This window comes from Eucalyptus grandis, chromosome 6, assembly GCF_016545825.1.
Source record: "Eucalyptus grandis isolate ANBG69807.140 chromosome 6, ASM1654582v1, whole genome shotgun sequence".
NCBI lineage: Eukaryota > Viridiplantae > Streptophyta > Magnoliopsida > Myrtales > Myrtaceae > Eucalyptus > Eucalyptus grandis.
In genome coordinates, this window is record NC_052617.1 from 20765865 (window position 1) to 20787581 (window position 21717).

The window sequence follows — 21717 nt, forward strand, 5'->3', positions numbered from 1 at the left end:
TCAACTGCTTGCACGAGCATCAGTGAGTCAGAGTGTACTTCAAAGTCTTTGTCTTTGTTCGGGCAGTTTGAGAGGAAGTCTAAGGTTTCCAGCAGTGCTACTACTTCCGCTTGTTCGGCTGAGGCAGCTTTGATCGTCTTCGCGAATCCGTCCACCAGGCAGCCCCGATGGTCTCGGCAGATGCCGGCATTGGCGCTCCGGTGCTCGATTTCACCTCTGTTTCCTTCCAGATCTGCTCCTCTGTTTCGTTCGAGATCTGGTGCTGTTGAGTTCGAACTTGGCGCCGTGGCTTGTTCTTCGTCCAGATCTGGTGAGCTTTCGGTGATCTCGATGAAGGGGGCTCCGCTTTTGTTCCTGTTCGGCATCCCTTCATCTCCGGCCTCGGGAGCATGGGTTGCGCGGTTTTGACCCTTCTCTGTTTCTTCTTCCAGTTCTGGATCTGCTCGGTTCAATCTGGTCGCCGTGTCCCCATATTCCTCCAGATCTAGTAAGTTGCCTGCTGTCCCGACCGAGAGGGCTGTGGTTACGTTTCTGGCCTGCGCAGATGTAGCCTCGAGACCGTGGGATAAGGGATTTTGACTCTCCTCTGATGTTTCTTCCAGCTCTGCTGCACTCTCCGAGGCTTCGTTTAAAGATCCTGTCCGGCCTTCCTCAGTAGATATCACTTGGCAATTCTGGTGCTATGCTCTGTCTTCCTCCGATTCTGGAGCACCAACAACAGAGGAGTCAAGAACACCCCTGTTGTCAGCTATGTCTCGCTCCCCTCGGTTCTCGTCCATTTGGGTGCTCGCTTCCCCAACAACATATGAGTCGAGCGCACCCCTGTTTCCAGCCATATCTCGCTCCTCTCTGTTTTCTGCCGTTTGGTTTCTCTCCAGGTCTGGCAGTTCAATTCCCTCCCCCACATATGAGGCGTCTATATTTATGCTCAGAGTATTTAGTGGTGGCGGTTTCCATCTCAGCTTTTGAGACGTTCTGGCTTTTACCGCTGCTCAGTTACTGTTACAACTCGTGTAGCTCTCATGTAGTGCGATTGCTTTGGATAGGGTCTGCTGCGAAGACAGGGGATGGTGCTAAAAAACAAACCTGTTTCGATCTTTCCAAATGCACCACATAGCCGTGGCAATTAAGTTAATATCTCGATCTCTATTTGGGTCTTCTTTTTGGGAGCGTAGCCATTGATCAACTCCTATTAATCCAATCCTGGATATCTTTACTTGCAGGGGACTGGCTCACCATAACTGGATAGTCCAAGGACATAACAGGAGCGCATGTTAAGTGGTCTCAGCTTCTTTCTTATAGATTGGGCATATAGGATCAGGTACAATTCTCCTCTTGTGCAGGTTTTCCACTGTAGGAAGTGCATTCTGGCAAGCATTCCGTAGAAACTGTTTAACGCGAGGAAGAGTATTCGATTGCCAAATAAATTTCCAGAGGTCTGGCTTTGTTTGATGAGAGGAGGATGCTGTTATGTGGAGGGTGTTGGCTGTTTGATTTCTGATGTGGATATATTCGCTTTTCACCGAATAGTCCCCTGATTTGTTGCTCATCCATACCCGCTTATCTACTGTAGAAGGTAATCCAATGGGAGTTCCCAGTATTTCCTTGACTCTTTGATCATCAAACATTGTCCGTAACATACTCTCTTTCCATTTCCCATCTCGATGTTCTATTAATGCCTCCACTTTTTGTGGTTCATTTCTTACCGCTGGCCCCCCGATAATACCGCTTGTTTGCCATTTATCTTCTCTTATTAAAATAGACTGTCCATTGCCAACAGCCCACATGACTTGCGGAGTGATCGAGTCTCTCCCGAAAACTATGCTTTGCCATCCCCAAGACGGTCTACTACCTTTTCCGACTTGCCAAAAGTCACCTTGCGGGTAGTAAAGACCCTTCATTAGTTGGCTTAGAAGTGAAGATGGCTGCTGAGAAATTCGCCAAGCTTGCTTACCTAACATCGCCTTATTGAAGGCTAAGAGATCTTTAAAGCTGAGCCCGCCTTCCCCTTTTCTGAGTTTTAAGTTCTCCCATTTCTTCCAATGAATTCGAGCAGCTTTGTGCCCATTCCTCCACCAAAAGTTGGCGATTTTCTTCTCACAGGGAGTTTGAAAACAGACATAGCATATTGTGGGATGGCCTGCACTACAGATTTAATCAATATTTCTTTCCCTGATTTTGATAGCAAATTATCCTTCCAGCTCTCTAACTTCATGTTGACTCTTGCAATAATCCATGCAAACAGTTCTTTTTTCGATCCTCCCCAATCCGAAGGAATTCCAAGATACTTCCCCGTTTTCTCTATTTCTTGTACTCTTAACATCTTGGCCATATTTCTTCTCAGATTCATAGGGCAATTTTTACTGAAATAGATACCTGATTTGTTGAGATTAATGGCCTGTCCTGAGGCAAAACAGTATTGGTGAAGTATATCTGCCAAATTCTGACATTCCACAACCGTGCCATGGAGAAAAAATATTGAATCATCCGCAAATAACAGGTGGGACAGGCTAGGACATCATCTGTTTAGCTTAATTCCACGTAGAGTACCATCTATTATTGCTTGTTTCATGAGGGAGGATAGTACATTGGCCACTAGGATGAATAGATATGGAGAGATTGGGTCACCTTGTCGTATTCCTCTGGTTGGCTTGAAATAAGATAGGGATTCGCCATTGAAGTTTATGCTGAAAGAGACCGTAGACACACACTGCATCACCCATGTGACCCATTGTTCACTGAATCCCATATTCCTCAAGCAAGCTTGTAGAAGTCCCATTCGATTTTGTCATATGCTTTTTGCATATAAAGTTTAAGGACAGCTTGGAACTTGCTCTTTCTCTCCCGTGTTCTCAGCTTATGTAGCACGTCGTGAACAATCAAAATATTGTCTTGAATTTGTCTTCCCCCCACAATGGCACTTTGTTCTTCGGCTATGAGGTCTGGTAATAATGGTTTTAATCGATTGGTCATAACTTTGGAAATGATTTTGTATATGAAATCGCATAGGCTAATGGGACGGAATTGCTCTAGCTTTTCGGCGTTTTGGACTTTGGGAATAAGGGTGATCTGGGTTCTATTTATGACTGGATTTAGCTGTCCTGTTTCAAAGAATTGCTTTACTTCGCTAAAAATCCCCGCCCGAGATCCGGCCAATGCTTTTTGTAAAACAGCCCATTTAGGCCATCCGGTCCCGGAGCCTTGTTAGCTCCTAATTGCTGCATTGCCTCCGTGACCTCCTCTATTGTGACAGATTTTACCAACCTCTGGTTCATTCTTCCATCTACTAAGGTTGGAATTTGTTGGATGACAGGTTGAAAGTCTCGCGCCCCCACAGACAAATACAAGCTTTTGAAGAAAGTTTCTGTCATCTCCTTCAAGTGCTGGTAACCTTGCACCCATTCATCATTTGCGTTTTTGAGTAAGGTGATCCTGTTTCTGTTTCTTTGCTGAATAGTTGTTGCATGGAAAAACTTTGTGTTTCTGTCACCCCACTTTAGCCAGTTGATTCGTGAGCGCATCCCCGAAAACATCTCCTCTTGCCGCCAAAGCTTTTCTATTTCCCGATTGTTCCCCTTTGCTGTCTCAGCTTCGTCATGTACACCTTTTCCATTGGACAACCTTCTTAATACATTTTTCAGCTCATCAATTTTCTGTTTAGCATTATGAAATCTGTGTCTGCTCCACTGTGTCAATTGTTTAGCCACCATGTGCAGCTTTTGAGCTAGATTCAGCCCTTGGGATTCTTCTTCAGCCCATATCTATTTAACTAGCAGCCTACTTTCCTCATCTTCTGCCCAGAAAGCTTCATATCGGAAGGTCTTCCTTTTCTTATTTTGCCATGCGTGTAGGGATATAATAATGGGGCTGTGATCAGACCCTATAGCTGGTAGTGCGATACTTTCTGCATTAGGATAAGAAATTCTCCAATCTAAATTGCAAAGACCCCTGTCAAGTCTCTCTTTGACGAATTGATCTCCTGATCGGTTGTTGGTCCAGGTGAAGGCTGTGAGCACTTGCCAAGAAAGTCCCGGAAGGCTGTGAGTCGGTAGTTTTCCACTCGTTTGCTGCCTACTTTCTCCCAGTGGTGCAATACCTCGTTGAAGTCCCCCACACAAAGCCATGGTAAGTGGTAACTTCTGCTGATTCTAAAAACTAATTATTTTTACTATAAAAAAACCATAAATTGGTATATTTATGACAATTTTACCTTTTAATGGTTTCCATTAAATTGGATTAATATCACAAATATTACAAAACTGGTAAATTTATGACAAACAGAGGATAAAGTGTTAGACTGGTAATTTAGTTATAAACATTTTGAGCTTTTTAATTTGGCTAATTTAGTTATAAACATTTTCAAATTGGCAACAATTAAATCAATCTGGACGTAAACATCAACCGTCCTATGTAGCATAGCCACCGCCGACAACATTTTTTAATAATATTTAATAAAATTTTGAACATTTTTTTATAGTTTTTTTATTTATTTTATTTTCTTCTTCTTCTTTTCATTTGTTCTTTTTTCCCTTCATCTTGGCTGGCATGGGTAGTCAGTCGTGAGTGAGACCGTGCAGGCTCTCACTCAGGGCAGCCAATGTCCATGTCAACGATTTCCAACATAAATTAGCCGGATGTATTAAATTTGTACAAATGTAAAAATGTTTTAGATTGAATCGATTTCAATGCAATAAGTTTATGTTTTTCTTGATACTTTTTCTTCTAAGAACACATTTATCTCCAATTATATTTCTACTCACTAAAAACTCCAAAGTGGTATCGCTATTCCAAATTTACTATTCGTCGGCATTAAGTTAATTTAGCTATCAATTGTCTTACATGTCGATAGAAGTGGCGAGCGCCTAGCAGACGAACCCAACTTGGACTACGCAGCTGGAAAGGCTCCCCCAAACGATCATGGACCAAAATTAAAGATATAAAATTGGCGTCGTCACCGATAATGGGGTAGCGCTAGTAATATGGAGTTTCATTACTCAAATTGGGGACAAATAAAATTAGGGTTCCTCTGCAATAACGCCAAATTAGAGTTTTCGAAGCTGGCACGAATTAGGACATAAAATCACGCCAAACAGAGCTCTTGCTCACACGAACAAACATAGGGTACAATTTTTTAGGGAAAATGTTTGCACGGAATTAATTTTCCAAACTTTCACTCGATTGGTTCGTAAAAAATAATTAGTTAATTAAAGGGTTAATACCCTGAAAAACTCCAAACTGGTACACTTGTGACAAATTTACCCCAAACTATTTTTTTGACCATGAAAACCCCAAGCTGGTACACCTGTGACAAATTTACCCTGACTGATCATAAAAAACTCTAAATTGGTACATTTATGACAAATTTACCCAAAACTAATTTATTCGACCGTAAAAAACCCCAAACTGCTAAATTTGTGATAAATATACCATTCGCTAAATTGGATTAATACCACAAAAAAATCATAAAAATTGTAAACTCTGACAAACGGATCATAAAATCCCAAATTGGTATACTAGTGAATTGTCACATGTCATTTAACTTAATAATTTGATAATAAAATTTAACGAAAACTAACAGAGAGTAAATTTGTCACAAATGTACCGGTTTGGGGTAAAATTGTCAAATGCATACCAGTTTAGGGTTGTTGGTGGTCAAAAAAATAGTTTGGGGTAAATTTGTCACACCCCGAACCTCGAGCGCGCCAACATCCCACCATGGTCATGCAAATGCGACATTCCCAGGTAGTGTCGCCGACCCCATTCATTTATTAATGCGCAAGCGGAACGTATTATAAAACCCCTGACAATGAAATACGGGATAGAAAAGCAGGAAGCAAAACCACAACATAACACTTTCATGATTCAACAAAATTACAAACAGAGGTCTACGGCCAAAAGTCTACAAAAGACCGGCCTTGAAAAATGAACCTTCCTACGACCTACAAGTCAGACACGTTCTCCAATCTTATGACTTCACCTCTGCAACTCCTCAAGGCCAACCAAAGCTATATGGCCACTCCGTCCACCGGGGACCTGAAATTTTAATCCCACAACCGAGATGAGACGATGTCTCAGCAAGTTCAACCCCCTAAACCCCTATTAGAAAGAAAATACGCCCAGGGGTGGCCTAACCACATCACATAGAGAACTTACCTCGCCTCAATTTTTTTCTGCAGGTTAGCACAATTCGTATTACAAAATCTTAGTTAATAATAATAATTCAAACAATTGGAAAACCATCACTTTCATATAAATCATAATCGCTCTTAGCACGCATTCCAATTATCATTCACTGCCACACAAGGGCATAGCCTACTCGCAGTTCGGCTATCTACTGACACTAATGCCAGGCATCGCCTCCCCCCCATGGAGCGCGGCTTCGTCATTACGTCGACGACATTCCCAAAGGAGCATGGGTCCAATTGGCCTAGCCTCTACTGCGACCCGAGCCACGTCACTCTATCGATAGCATTTCTAGAAGAATAAAGGTCCAGTCGGCCTAGCCACTACTGCGACCCGAGCCACGTCACTCTCTTGATGGAATTTCTAGAAGAACAAAGGTCCAGTCGGCCTAGCCACTACTGCGACCCGAGCCACGTCACTCTCTTGACGGCATTTCTAGCAGAATAAGGATCCAAATCGGCCTAGCCACTCTTTGCGACCCGAGAGCCTTTCAACTAGCACACAACAATTCGATACCGATCCCTGGATACTTTACATTTCACTCACATAATCCAATTACGATATTAACCATCAACAATCCAATTTCAATGCCAAACTCGACACTTGGGATTTTCTAAATAAAATCCGTACTTTTCACAATCCACACTCAATTTATAATATCCAATCATCAATTTCAAAATCTAACTACACAGCAGCGACCGGCACGAAATTCTGAGAATTTAGGGTCTTGACAAAATTTTTGAAATTTAATAATTAATTAAATTTATTCCGAAAATAATTAAATAATAATATTTTAATAATTTCGAATAATATAATATTATTAAATTATTAAACAATTTCGAAATATTTAAATAAATCAAAAGTAAATTCCTTTATGTCACATCACAGTTTATATTAATATAACCACTCACTTAACCTTAAATTAAACACAATTTAAGTTAATCAAACACCTTAATATAATCTACACTTAAATAAATTAAACTAACCACCTAATAACACTTAACATAAACTAAGCACCCATAAAGCATAATTAACCCTCTAATCAAGATTTAGTGAGTTAAACTCACCGGATTAGCGAACCGGGCGGACCAAAACGACGAGGACGACGTGATGATCGACTTTCCTCAAGGCGGGCTGAGCATCTGGGCTCGGGAAAGCGCCCAAAACGGGCCAAATGTCCGCTGCCATACCCATTTTCTACAGCTTCTAATTTGGGGCCGAGAATGGCGGATCCGGCGCTGGTTCAGGTGGAGGCACGGGGCGGCAGCTCGACGGTGGCTCGGACAGGCGAGGCGGCGGCCAGGCGAAGCCTCATGGTGGCCGGAGGGAGCTCCGGCAGCTCCTGTGTGAGCTGAACAGCAGCTCGGGACGACGAGCTGGGCGAGAAGACCGCCAAGACGTGCGGCCAGCAGCGGCGTGCGAGGACAACAGCTCAACAGCGAGACGACATGGGACGAGGACGGCGACTCCAGCGAGCGACGGCTCCTGGCGGCGTCGGCTGCTACTTTTGCTCGGCGTCCTACTAGATCTGAGAGCTCGAGCAATGGACGGAGGGGGAGAAAGAAGGCGGAGCAGCACACACGCGGGCGAGCGGAGCAGTGAACGGCGGCGGTGAAGCCTCTGGCGGACGAGCGTGCGAGCGGGCGAAGGGGCTGCTTCGGTTTCTTCTCTGCATTTTCTGGTCTTCACACCATGAAGATGGAGGAGAAAGGCAACGGGAGAGAGGGAGAAGAGAGAGAGGAGAGAGAAGGAGGGGGGCCCTTTTTATTTTCTTTTTCTCTTTCTTTAATCCCACACAATGGCCCACCATGACATCATCAAGTGATGTCATACCCCACTATCTCCAAACCTCCCACAACCTTTTCCAATGGTTGCAATTTCATTTTCCGCCGGGGTCCAATTCTTGTACACTAATTTCTCCAATTCCATTCAATTCTCTTCCAATTGAGTCCAATTGAAGTTCATAAAATTAATCCAATGTCACCACACTTCAATTCATATCTTCACTTGTCCATAGAACCAACTTAAGTCCCAAAAGCGCGACCAAAGACGAGCCTACAAATTTCTCGAGCCAAATTAGCCATTCTCTGATTATTTTGCTGAAAAACTTGGCTTGCATGGAAAATCTTCTGAAGATTAGTCAATGTTCCTAAAATGATTTGTGACACACCCAGACTTCCAATTTCTGAATTCGATCTCAATTCCACGGTTAATTTCACTTTGACACGATACTAGCGCGGCCCAACCTACCGAGTAGCCTTTAGAAATTTTCATGCATTTGACCTGTGGTTGATCATCTCAAGCCACAATGTACATCTTTGAAACATTAGCGACTTTCGGTTGTCGGGGTAATCTCAAGGTTTCAAATACGAACACAGGGTACCCAATCGATAGAAAAGTCGGTTCAGTGCCGATCGACACGAATTGTGCGATCTGGTGGAATCACCCACACCTGATCACATGCCTCTGTCGAGTCGACCTTTCTCCGATCTCTAATCGATTTTAATTGTGTTGTAATGACCCTTGCAGACTAGCTCGGTCGAAAGGTCGCTTCCTGGTCAAATTCTCGAGTCTGATGCATTAGAAACTCTTAACAACTTCACCCGATAGACTAGTTTCCACATGAGTGGCCAACTCAAGGAAAATAATTATATGCGTGCCAACGAAATGCCCGTCTCAATTTATTGAAAATAGAATCGGAAAATCGGGATGTCACAAAATTTGTCACAAGTGTACTAGTTTGGGGTAAATTTGTCAAATGTATACCAGTTTAGGGTTTTTGGTGGTCAAAAAAATAGTTTGGGTAAATTTGTCACAAATGTACCAGTTTGGAGTTTTTCAGGGTATTAACCCTTAATTAAAAACACTTTCTAGTCAGGGAAAATATTCATGCATAAAATTAGGAAAGTGAATTCATGAAATTAAGAAGATGAAAACACTTTTTCGGAATGGCTTATCTTGAAGTTTTTAGTTTTTTTTCTTTCATTTTAAAAATTGTTTTTTTTTTTTTAAATTTATTCTTTTTTTTTTAATCTCTTTTTCCTCTTCCTCTTACGCTGATCGCTAGGCCTTGGCGAATGGCCATTGGTGTGGTCTAGCCTTGGGGGAGGCTTGAGCTCGAGTCTTGCTAGCCTCGTCATGGTGAGCCGAAGCTCGCTTGAGGCCGGTGAGGCTTGACCTTACTTGAAGTTGGATAGGCCAGCCTTGCCGAGCCACGGTGACGGCACTTGTGGCCTATCACAACCATCGCTGAGGCTTGGCGGAAGCGGAAGAAAGAAAAAAAACAAAATGAAAAAAAACAAAAAGAAAAAAATAATGATAAATTCATGAGATTGGAATCATTTTTTAAATGAGATTCAAATACTAGAAAAACATCATCGGGAAAAAGAAGGGCCTCATTTAGAGGAAAAGGCAATGTTTCTTGTAAGGCATCACGTGATAACAATCCTCGTTTGATTGCTTGCATCCGCCGCGTATAACAGATGAATGCAAAATCGAACAAAATGCTCATGGAGAGAAAATTTAGGATGGTGGAGTCATTTAGGAGTTTCCGTAGGCTGAAAAAACAGTTGCGAGTAAATGCACACAAGGAGTACCGATTGAGAATCTCTTGTGGAATTAGCCCCTTTTTAATTATTCTCGTTTGAAGTAAGGGTAAATTGATTTTTTAAGTTAATGGGCATTCCGTCCGAGGATGCTAATTAGGGGTGTGCAAAAGAACCGGGACCCGCCCGAATCGCCTGCAACCGGATCGGAACTACCGGGAACCGGTTTGGTTCTCGGTTCCAATTTATGGGAACCAGTGGGTATCGATCCGGCTCCCGGTTTCATGGGCGGATCCATCCACCCACTCATCCGGACCGGATTGATTATATTAAAATAATATACTAATTTTTAATATTAAAAAAATGAAATTACAAATTAACAAACCTAAATCAAATAATTAAAAAAATTAATTAAAGTGGAGAAAAAGTCCAAAGCGCACCAAATGGAGAGGCGCCAAACCAAATGGAGAGGTGCTGAAGCTAAAATTTCCAAAGTGCACATTGACAAAACATCGAGCAATTGGTGGGCAAAAGCAAGCACGTGAAGAAGCAAGGCTACGGGAGGAGGAGAAGAAGAATAGGTTAGGTGGCGAAGAACCAGCAATTTTAGTCAAAAACCAAAGTTGTTTCCTATCGGAGCTTTTGAGAAAATGATATTATTATTATTGTAAGACCGGTTCCATGGATCAACTCAGGAATTGGACTGGACCGGCGGTTCGGTTCCCTGGTGGATCCATGCATTCCCAGTTCCAATTTTTCGGAATCGGTCCTTAACAGGCGGTTCCCGGCAGGTGGATCATACACACCCCTGCTAATCCAATTTTCCAAAAGTGCACGCAAACAAAATCGACGTGGGCAGGAAATGAACCGAGGGCGTTTGTGAAATGGAGAAAAAAAAATTGCGGTCGCGAGGTAGAGTGGGGAGTGACGACAGAATGCCAATTTTAAAGAGTCAATCCGAGGAGTTCAAGGAACACGCGATGAAGTTTTCCGGGACCGCGCGCCCGTGTGAATGGTCGTCGAACCACGTAACCCGGGTCCCACGAGTCGTTCGAGTTTCCACACTGAAACAGCGCCGTTTCTTCACAGAAGCTGCCCCTCGCCCTTCCCCTTCCCCTCCCTACGCCCTCTTGTCGTCACTTAGCCACCGACCCAACTTCGGAAACACACTTTGAAGTGGTCGGTACTTTGAAGTAGTCGGTAGTCGGTAGTCGGTAGTTGGTAGTTTCTACCTCCAGGAAAGACCAAGCTGTCCCCGTGCAGCGCAGGCCGATCCGGTGCACAGAGTCGATAGGGCAACTTGGTCGATGTCGGACTGTATCTGATGCAATGATCTGAGGTCGTTGGCTAGAAAAAAATATAGAAAAAGTGACAGTGAAAATGACGGTGGTTGAGCTGTGTACGAACTCTTAAAACGTTCTTCTCTCCCGTGATGGAATTGTAATGTCTAATTTGTAATGTCTAATCTTCCGTGACGAGAGTCTGTCCAATATTTCGTTCCCACTCGCTCGCAGCCCCTCACTTGAAACACACTTTGAAGTAGTTGGTAGTTTGATCATGACGTCTCGAGTCTTCTCTAAAGTAAAGGGCAGGGTCAACACTCGTCTCAATTCGTGGAACCTGCCCGGCTGGCTATAAAAGCCCCTCCCCATGCAAAGGCAAGAGGCACCGACGCAGAGTACGGCACTTAGTCACGGGGTTTTAGTTGTAATAGCGAGGGATCCGAGGTGAGGAAGCATCTTCGGCAGCACTGCCGTTATTAGGGTTCGACGTGTCTCTCTCTCTCTCATCGTCCGATGGCTCAAGAGACTCAGAACCACACGCTCTCGGTGTCCGGCTGGGCTGCCTACGACTCCTCCGGCGAGATCAAACCCTACACCTTCAAACGCAGGTGGGTCGGGAGTGTCGGGATGGTGCGCTTAATGAAGCACTTGAGTCTGCATTTGTAGATAGCTCTGAAGCGAGTGATATGATGGCTTTTGCTTTTGTTCTGATGACTAAACAGAGAATGGCGTGAACGATGTGACGATCGAGGTCTTGTACTGCGGAATTTGCCACACCGATCTCCACTATGCCAAGAACGAGTGGGGCATCACCATGTACCCTGTTGTCCCTGGGTACTCTCTCTCTCTCGCGTTCATAAATCAATATGCACTTTTGCCTTGAAAAAATGGACGAGTCCGAGTGACAAAATTCGGCCCGCTTCGAGCTTGGCACTGTCCTCATCTCATTCCAATAGGGAGTGTGATTGGATTTGTTTATTGCTGCTGGGATATGGTGAGCTAACTGGATCGCGCATGACGAATGAAACAGGCATGAAATAACGGGGGTGGTGATTAAGGTGGGATGCAACGCGGGCAAGTTCAAGATCGGGGCCCGTGTCGGGGTGGGCTGCCTGGCGGCCTCCTGCCTCAAGTGCGAGTTGTGTGCCGACTCCCAGGAGAACTACTGCGACCAGATGCAGTTCACGTACAACGGCATCTTCTGGGACGGCTCCATCACCTATGGTGGCTACTCCAACGTCATCGTCGCCGATTACCGGTAACCTCTCGCCTTCTCTCTTTCCAATTTTTGTTCGTTTCTTTTTTGTTTTTGTTCGATTGAAAGACAGAGACGGTACAATGCACGTGTAATCGGAATCTCTATGAACTATTGTTGTCGGATTTCCATGGAAGAGAATCCAATGCACGCAATTCATGTGAGTTTTTGCGCTGCGTACTTTATATGTCTTCACCATCTCGCTGAACTCAGGGAGAGTAAATTGCACAAAAAAAAAAAAAAAAAAAAAAAAAGACGGACGCGAATGGCATTGAACTCAAAAACAGGGGAGCCTATCTTTGACCATGTTGATTATGAACTGCCACTTCTGTTCTATTCGTCACATGATTAGGTAGACCTAAATATAAGTTGTTTTATCATTTTGATTAAACTAACTTACGAAAAAAATAATAACAGACCTATGTACGGGAACTGTGAAAACGTTGGACAGAAAAGTCAGTTCAATCTGGTGACCCGTTTCGACCCATGTTCAGCCCTTTTAGGCTCCGATTTCATGGAATGGACGAGATTGAGTAACAAAGCCATGCTCGTCAATCCAGAGGACAACATAACACGATAGACCGTTTGATACGATCTATCTGGTTGAATAGATCTAAAACTTAGCCCGCTCGATGATTGCACTAACTTGAAATCCTTTGGTCCGGGTCGCTTGCTTGTGCAGATATGTGGTGCGCATACCAGAGAACTTACCCATGGACTCGGTGGCACCACTGCTGTTCGTGGGAGTCACGGTGTTCAGCCCGCTGAAGGACAACGGCATGCTGGGCTCGCCGGGTAAGAAGATGGGGGTGGTGGGGCTCGGCGGGCTTGGCCACGTGGCGGTTAAGTTTGGGAAGGCGTTCGGCCACCATGTCACGGTCCTCAGCACATCCCCATCGAAAGAGACAGAGGCCAAGGGGCGCTTGGGTGCTGATGACTTCATTGTCAGCACCAATTCTCAGCAAATGCAGGTTTGACCTTAGTTTTGGTCGGTCTTGGCACGTTAAAGAATGAGTCAAACCTATACTAATTTATGCTGAAGAAAGGCGATGCGTTTTATCAATCTTAAATTGATTTTATTGGGCTGTTTTATAGGCCGGGAAGAGGAGCCTGGATTTCATTTTGGACACGGTATCGGCTCAGCACTCTCTTGGGCCCATCCTGGAGTTGCTCAAAGTGGATGGAACTTTGGTCACGGTGGGTGCACCTGATAAGCCCCTCGAATTGCCTTCCTTCCCTCTAATTTACGGTAAATTTCCCTCTTAATCTTTAGCTCAACATGTCAATTATAAATTCACTATAATAACTATTTTCCTGGGAATATTTTTTTTTGTTTAAATTAGGTAAAAGGAGTGTCAAAGGTAGCATGACAGGAGGGATGAGAGATACGCAGGAGATGATGGATTTGTGCGGCAAACACAACATCACTTGTGACGTCGAGGTCATCGCCCCAGACACAATCAATGAGGCCATGGACCGCCTTGCCAAGAACGATGTGAGATACCGGTTCGTGATCGACATCGCTGGGAAGATATCGAATATTTGAAGATGGTGTGAGCCAGGCTTGGGGCTTATCGGATACAAATCACTACTCCCATAATTGCATACACTATTTATCTATATTTGTCTTTGTCATGTGTTGGCCGCTCAGTCGTAATTATTCACCTCATCCTAGTCATCCATCCTACACTTTTAGAGCTTATATTGCAACAAGTCCTTGTCCGATTTTCATAGGAAACAATAAAAAAGAAATGACAAGAAATGAAATAAAGCTTCGCAAGTTCTATATGGGCTTAAAGCATTTGGATGGCAGTTTACCGTATGGGCCTTATCTATGCTTATAAACCGTCCAAATACAAAATCAAAAAAGGCCTAAACGTCATGGAAACTTGACTATCGAAGGCAGTTAACATTGCTGACAACACAGTACTCTCGTTTCCTGGTTCTCGCTATCCCCAATGAAATGTGGCTTTATACATGGTAGTTCGATATGATGCGATGAACGCGTGGCATCGTGAATCATGCATGAATCTGTGCGATCGAGAAGCCGCTCTCAATGAGGCGGGAACTGAAGTGGGACCCTCAAATGCCACGTGGCGAGTCTCTAGCCCATATTTAGGTTGACGTTGAGGAGTGGAAGCAAGAATTTCTTAGACTCGTAAGGACCAATTTCGAGATGAGAAGCAAGCAATTGCATATGACTATATGTTTTAGATACGCGTCTGTTTGAAGGGCACGGCTCTACTAAAGCAATAAAGTGGACTCAAAACCCTCATGTCCATATCCTTTCGTAGCATAAGTAAAGGTCAATTTTTAATAAGGACGTATGCATTCGTGTATTGTTTTCATTAGAGAAGAAACTATAGGTCGAATTTTTCTTAATAACATGGTCAATATTAAGATAATTTTAATCGAGGTATGCGTAGTAGAAAGATGTTGTTGCACTACACCAATAAGATAAATCTTACATAAAGTACTTTACCTAGACTTTGGCTCATGCTTTACTAGATATATCACGGATTCGAGATTTACCTACTTAAGTTGTATTTGCTCATTAAAAATAAAAAATAAAAAACGGCAAACGTGCTAGATACCGTTAGCTATCTAGAATAGTGAGATGCATAATATTTTCCTCCATCTTTGATTAGAGGAAACTTTTTGCAACCATACCATTGATTAGTGAGTTACAAGTAGACTTGTCAAAATTTGTCATATATATATATATATATATATTTTAACCCATATTTGATGGATTGAATTGTTTATGTATTACTTATATTCAATAAATATGTTAATAATATAGGTGTTGAATAGGTTTACAACTTACTTAAATTTAACCTACTTTTCGTTGAGTCTCTTAACTCTCTATTGCCCTCACTCAGTTTCATGCTGACTCATTCTGCTTTTTCACCTCAATTTGGTTCAAGAGGCGAGTAAGATTTCTTTGCCTTCACATGCATCAAATTTCTTGTGGTATCTTTCTGGTAAAGTCAAATAGAAGTTTGAGACATTCCAAAGTGACAAAGAGCATTTGTTTCTCTATCCTACACTGACACGCTTTGTGGAGCCAATTTGAGAGATTTCTCTGCCTTCACGTGCGTCAACTTTCTTGCGGAATCTTTCTGGTAAAGTCAACTCGAAGTTTGAGACATTCCAAAATGATGAAGAACATTTGTTTCTCTATCCTACACCAATACCCTTTGTGTAGCCAATTCTGAGCATACTAATTCATTCTTCTTATTCTAGTTGATGATCATCTCTAGATATTGGGGCAAGACAAGTGATTTACCAAAAGCAAGAACCAAAGATAAGGAGTGTTGAGAGTCCATAACACTCTTATAAAAAAAAATCATGAAATTAAGATATATAGTTTTTGAATGGAGGAGCCAAAAGTATGAAATGAAAAAGGGAATGGAAAAGTTGGGGCATGAAAAAAGAAAAGAAAAAGCAACGCGATGTAAGAACGCGACAAATGCCCATATATGAAAAAAAGTTGAGAAACAAAGGAAATAATTTATATGGCATTCCAATCCAATGTTTGATAAATAGCAAAACTCTCATATGTTCAGACAAATGTGCCCACGTAATGTAGACTCTTGAAACTGATGAAATGCCCATGAACGAAAGAATCTCATAAGGAATGAAGTTAATAATGATGTTCAAATAATCAGCAATTTCGAAACCTCTTGAAATATTTTTTTGAGCCAATGAGCCTTTCATACTTAACCCTAACACTAAGCTTACATTGCATCTCTTAATCAAGTTTCTCCATATTGGGATTGTGCAGGCCAACATGTGAGTTTCACATCGAGTCCAATCGCTAGAACAAGTGAGAGCAAGGTTATTTTTATCTCATCTCATCTTTAGATTTCTTGACTTGTAAACTTGTCGAAGATGATAATCATTGATTATTTCATTTATTAGCCAATGATGCTTATCCATTGTTGAAATTGCAATGAAGGCCACAGTACAATCTTTTGGAAAGACCTCTCAGATTAGTGAATCCGTACCTATTGCTAATGACTCTCAAAGCCTTTGACCCAAATAGTGTGACATATGACGAGTCTTCAAATTTCTTTCCCACATTAATGATTGAATCAATAGCATTTTATTGAGAGTATGTGAAAACTCTTTTCTAACTAAAGAGCTATTGTTTGACGTATTCAACAAACCTATTTCACGAGTTATGATCATTGTATCATGACAATGATATTTCTCTTAGAGGAATTTGATGATTGATCATATTCGATAAGCTGGAAAACAATTCCATTATATTGAATGATATTAAATATCTTCATAATGATTGGATTTGGCTTAGTTCATTCATGCAATCGATACTTTCAATAAAATCTCGACTTTCACGATGTTAGGAGTAATACCACGATAAATCTCAAATTGGTATATTTATGTTAAATTTACCTCAAACTAATTTTTTTTACTACTAAACCCTAAATTAGTACACTAGTGACACCTTTATCCTTTTTTTTTGGGGTCAAAAGTGCTCCTTCTCTTCATTTACTTGGATAAGTTCGGGGTAATAACATCAGCGCTAAGTAAATCGATTAAACCGATCGGGGGGTAGCTCACCCAGTTTGGAGATAGGTAATGCTATCTTTGGGCCCTTGCAAGCCAGTCAGCAGGCCTATTGGCATCTCTACTTCAGCGGGTCAAAGTCAGGCCCGAAAGTTTTTTCCTTTTCTCTCGGATCCGGTCCACCATCCCTGCCACTTCCCAGTTTGGTGTTGTCTCCTCTTCAACCGCTTGCACGAGCGTCGTGAGTCGAGTGTACTTCAAAGTCTTTGTCTTTGTTTGGGCGCTTTGAGAGGAAGTCTAAGGTTTCCAGCAATGCTACTACTTCCGCTTGTTCTACCGAGGCGGCTTTGATCGTCTTCGCGAATCCGTCCACCGAGCAGCCCCGATGGTCTCGGCGGATGCGGCATTGGCGCTCCGGTGCTCGATTTCTCCTCTGTTTCCTTCCAGATCTGCTCCTCTGTTTCGTTCGAGATCTGGTGCTGTTGAGTTCGAACTTAGCGCCGTGGCTTGTTCTTCCTCCAGATCTGGTGAGCTTTCGGTGATCTCGATGAAGGGGGCTCCGCTTTCGTTCCTGTTCGGCATCCCTTCATCTTCGGCCTCGGGAGCCTGGGTTGAGGCCCGGAAGTTTTTTCCTTTTCTCTCGGATCCGGTCCACCAGCTCTGCCACTTCCCACTTTGGTGTTGTCTCCTCTTCAACTGCTTGCACGAGCGACAGTGAGTCAGAGTGTACTTCAAAGTCTTTGTCTTTGTTCGGGCAGTTTGAGAGGAAGTCAAGGGTTTCTAGCAGTGCTACTGCTTCCGCTTGTTCGGTTGAGGCAGCTTTGATCGTCTTCGCGAATCCGTCCAACAGGCAGCCCTGATGGTCTCAGAAGATGCAGGCAATGGCGCTCCGGTGCTCAATTTCTCCTCTGGTTCGTTCCAGATCTGCTCCTCTGTTTCGTTCGAGGTCTGGTGCTGTTGAGTTCAAACTTGGCGCCGTGGCTTCTTCTTCCACCAGATCTGGTGAGTTTTCGGTGATCTCGATGAAGGGGGCTCCGCTTTCATTCCTGTTCGGCATCCCTTCATCTTCGGCCTCGGGAGCATGGGTTGAGGCCCGGAAGTTTTTTCCTTTTCTCTCAGATCCGATCCAACAGCCCTGCCACTTCCGAGTTTGGTGTTGTCTCCTCTTCAACTGCTTGCACGAGCGTCAGTGAGTCAGAGTGTACTTCAAAGTCTTTGTCTTTGTTCGGGCAGTTTGAGAGGAAGTCTAGGGTTTCTAGCAGTGCTATTGCTTCCGCTTGTTTGGCTAAGGCAGCTTTGATCGTCTTCGTGAATCCGTCCACCAGGCAACCCCGATGGTCTCGGCAGATGCAGGCAATGGCACTCCGGTGCTCGATTTCTCCTTTGGTTCGTTCCAGATCTGCCCCTCTGTTTCGTTCGAGGTCTGGTGCTGTTGAGTTTGAACTTGGCGCCGTGGCTTCTTCTTCCTTTAGATCTGGTGAGTTTTCGGTGATCTCGATGAAGGGGGCTCTGCTTTCGTTCCTATTCGGCAACCCTTCATCTTCGGCCTCGGGAGCATGGGTTGAGGCCCGGAAGTTTTTTCCTTTTCTCTCAGATCCGGTCCACCAGCCCTGCCACTTCCCAGTTTGGTGTTGTCTCCTCTTCAACGGCTTGCACGAGCGTCAGTGAGTCAGAGTGTACTTCAAAGTCTTTGTCTTTGTTCGGGCAGTTTGAGAGGAAGTCTAGGGTTTCTAGCAGTGCTACTGCTTCCGCTTGTTCGGCTGAGGCAGCTTTGATCGTCTTCGCGAATCCGTCCACCAGGCAGCCCCGATGGTCTCGGTAGATGCAGGCAATGGCGCTCCGGTGCTCGATTTCTCGTCTGGTTCGTTCTAGATCTGCTCCTCTGTTTCGTTCGAGGTCTGGTGCTGTTGAGTTCGAACTTAGCGCCGTGGCTTCTTCTTCCTCCAGATCTGGTGATTTTTCGGTGATCTCGATGAAGGGGGCTTCGCTTTCGTTCCTATTCGGCATCCCTTCATCTTCGGCCTCGGGAGCATGGGTTGCATGGTTTTGACCCTTCTCTGTTTCTTCTTCCAGTTCTGGATCTACTCGGTTCAATCTGGTCGCCGTGTCCCCATATTCCTCTAGATTTGGTAAGTTGCCTGCTGTCCCGACCGAGAGGGCTGTGGTTGCGTTTCTGGCCCGTGCAGATGTAGCCTCTTGAGCGTGGGATAAGGGATTTTGACTCTCCTCTGACATTTCTTCTAGCTCCGTTGCACTCTCCGAGGCTTCGTTTAAAGATCCTGTCCCGCCTTCCTCAGTAGATATCATTTGGCAATTTTGGTGCTCTGCTCTGTCTTCCTCCGGTTCTGGAGCACCAACAATAGAGGAGTCAAGGACACCCTTGTTGTCAGCTATGTCTCGCTCCCCTCGGTTCTCGTCCATTTAGGTGCTCGCTTCCCCAACAACATATGAGTCGAGCGCACCCCTGTTTCCAGCCACATCTCACTCCTCTCTATTTTCTGCCGTTTGGTTTCTCTCCAGGTCTAGTAGTTCAATTCCCTCCCCCACATATGAGGCGTCTATATTTATGCTCAGAGTATTTAGTGGTGGCGGTTTCCATCTCAGCTTTTGAGACGTTCGCTTTTACCGCTGCTCGATTCTTCGTTACAACTCGTGTAGCTCTCATGTAGTGCGATTGCTTTGGATAGGGTCTGCTGCGAAGACAGGGGATGGTGCTAAAAAACAAACCTGTTTCGATCTTTCCAAATGCACCACATAGCCATGGCAATTAAGTTAATATCTCGATCTCTGTTTGGGTCTTCTTTTTGGGAGCGTAGCCATTCATCAACTCGTGTTAATCCAATCCTGGATATCTTTACTTGCAGGAGACTGGCTCGCCATAACTGAATAGTCCAAGGACATAACAGGAGCGCATGTTCAGTGGTCTCAGCTTCTTTCTTACAGATTAGGCATATAGGATCAGGTACACTTCTCCTCTTGTGCAGGTTTTCCACTGTAGGAAGTGCATTCTAGCAAGCATTCCATAGAAATTGTTTAACGCGAGGAATTGCTTTAGGAATAAGGGTGATCTGGGTTCTATTCATGACTGGATTTAGCTGTCCCGTTTCAAAGAATTGCTTTACTTCGTTCAAAATCCCCTGCCTGAGATCTGGCCAATGCTTTTTGTAAAATAGGCCATTTAGGCCATCCGGTCCTGGAGCCTTGTTAGCTCCTAATTGCTGCATTGCCTCCGTGACCTCCTCTATTGTGACAGATTTTACCAACCTCTGGTTCATTCTTCCATCTACTAAGGTTGGAATTTGTTGGATGACAAAGTTGAAAGTCTCGCGCCCCCACAAACAAATACAAGCTTTTGAAGAAAGTTTCGTCATCTCCTTCAAGTGCTGGTCACCTTGCACCCATTCATCATTTGCGTTTTGAGTAAGGTGATCCTGTTTCTGTTTCTTCGCTGAATAGTTGTTGCATGGAAAAACTTTGTGTTTCTGTCACCCCACTTTAGCCGCTTGATTCGTGAGCGCATCCCCCAAAACATCTCCTCTTGCCGCCAAAGCTTTTCTATTTCCTGATTGATCCCCTTTGCTGTCTCAGCTTCGTCATGTACACCTTTTCCATTGGACAGCCTTCTCAATACATTTTTCAGCTCATCAATTTTCTGTTTAGCATTATCAAATCTGTGTCTGCTCCACTGTGTCAATTGTTTAGCCACCATATGTAGCTTTTGAGCTTGATTCAGCCCTTGGGATTCTCCTTCAGCCCATATCTGTTTAACTAGCAGCCTACTTTCCTCATCTTTCCTAATCTTCTGCCCAGAAAGCTTCATATCGGAAGGTCTTCATTTTCTTGTTTTGCCATGCGTGTAGGGATATAATAATGGGGCTGTGATAAGACCCTATAGCTGGTAGTGCGATACTTTCTGCATTAGGATAAGAAATTCTCCAATCTAAATTGTAAAGACCCTTGTCAAGTCTCTCTTTGACGAATTGATCTCCTGATCGGTTGTTGGTCCAGGTGAAGGCGCAGCCTTTGGATTCCAGATTCATTAGTGAACACTTGCCAAGAAAGTCCCGGAAGGTTATGAGTTGGTAGTTTTCCACTTGTTTGCTGCCTACTTTCTCCCAGTGGTGCAATGCCTCGTTGAAGTCCCCCACACAAAGCTATGGTAAGTGGTAACTTCTGCTGATTCTAAAAACAAATTTTTTTACTATAAAAAATCCATATATTGGTATATTTATGACAATTTTACCCTTTAATGGTTTCCATTAAATTGGATTAATATCACAAATATTACAAAACTGGTAAATTTATGACAAACAGAGGATAAAGTGTTAGACTGGTAATTTAGATATAAACATTTTGAGCTTTTTAATTAGGCTAATTTAGTTATAAATATTTTCAAATTGGCAACAATTAAATCAATCTGGACGTAAACATCAACCATCCTATGTAGCATAGCCGCCACCGATGACGAACATTTTTTAATAATATTTAGTAAAATTTTGATCATTTTTTATAGTTTTTTTTATAGTTTTTCTTTTATTTTATTTTCTTCTTTTTTTTTCATTTGTTTTTTTTTTCCTTCATCTTGGCTGGCAAGGGTAGTAAGTTTTGAGTGAGACTGTGAAGGCTCTCACTTAGGGCAGCCAATGTCCATGTCAGCGATTTCCAACATAAATTGGTCGGATGTATTAAATTTGTACTAACATAAAAATGTTTTAGATTGAATTGATTTCAATGCAATAAATTGGGGACAAATAAAATTAGGGTTCCTCTTCAATAACGCCAAATTAGAGTTTTCGAAGCTGGCACGAATTAGGACATAAAATCACGCCAAACGGAGCTCTTGCTCACACGAACAAACGTAGGGTACAATTTTTTTGGGAAAATGTTTCCACGGAATTAATTTTCCAAACTTTCACTC

At 43.3% G+C, this 21717-nt stretch overlaps 1 protein-coding gene across 1 annotated transcript; it reads left to right on the top strand.

The window, feature by feature from the left end:
- The first annotated feature begins 11408 nt into the window (after nucleotides 1–11408).
- On the top strand, nucleotides 11409–13935 carry LOC104448866 (probable cinnamyl alcohol dehydrogenase 6). The gene is made up of 6 exons (XM_039316145.1): nucleotides 11409–11623; nucleotides 11736–11845; nucleotides 12042–12269; nucleotides 12949–13237; nucleotides 13362–13515; nucleotides 13610–13935. Exons 1-6 carry the CDS (start codon nucleotides 11525–11527, stop codon nucleotides 13810–13812), a joined length of 1083 nt encoding a protein of 360 aa, XP_039172079.1. The 5' UTR covers nucleotides 11409–11524; the 3' UTR covers nucleotides 13813–13935.
- Nucleotides 13936–21717: the final 7782 nt, after the last annotated feature.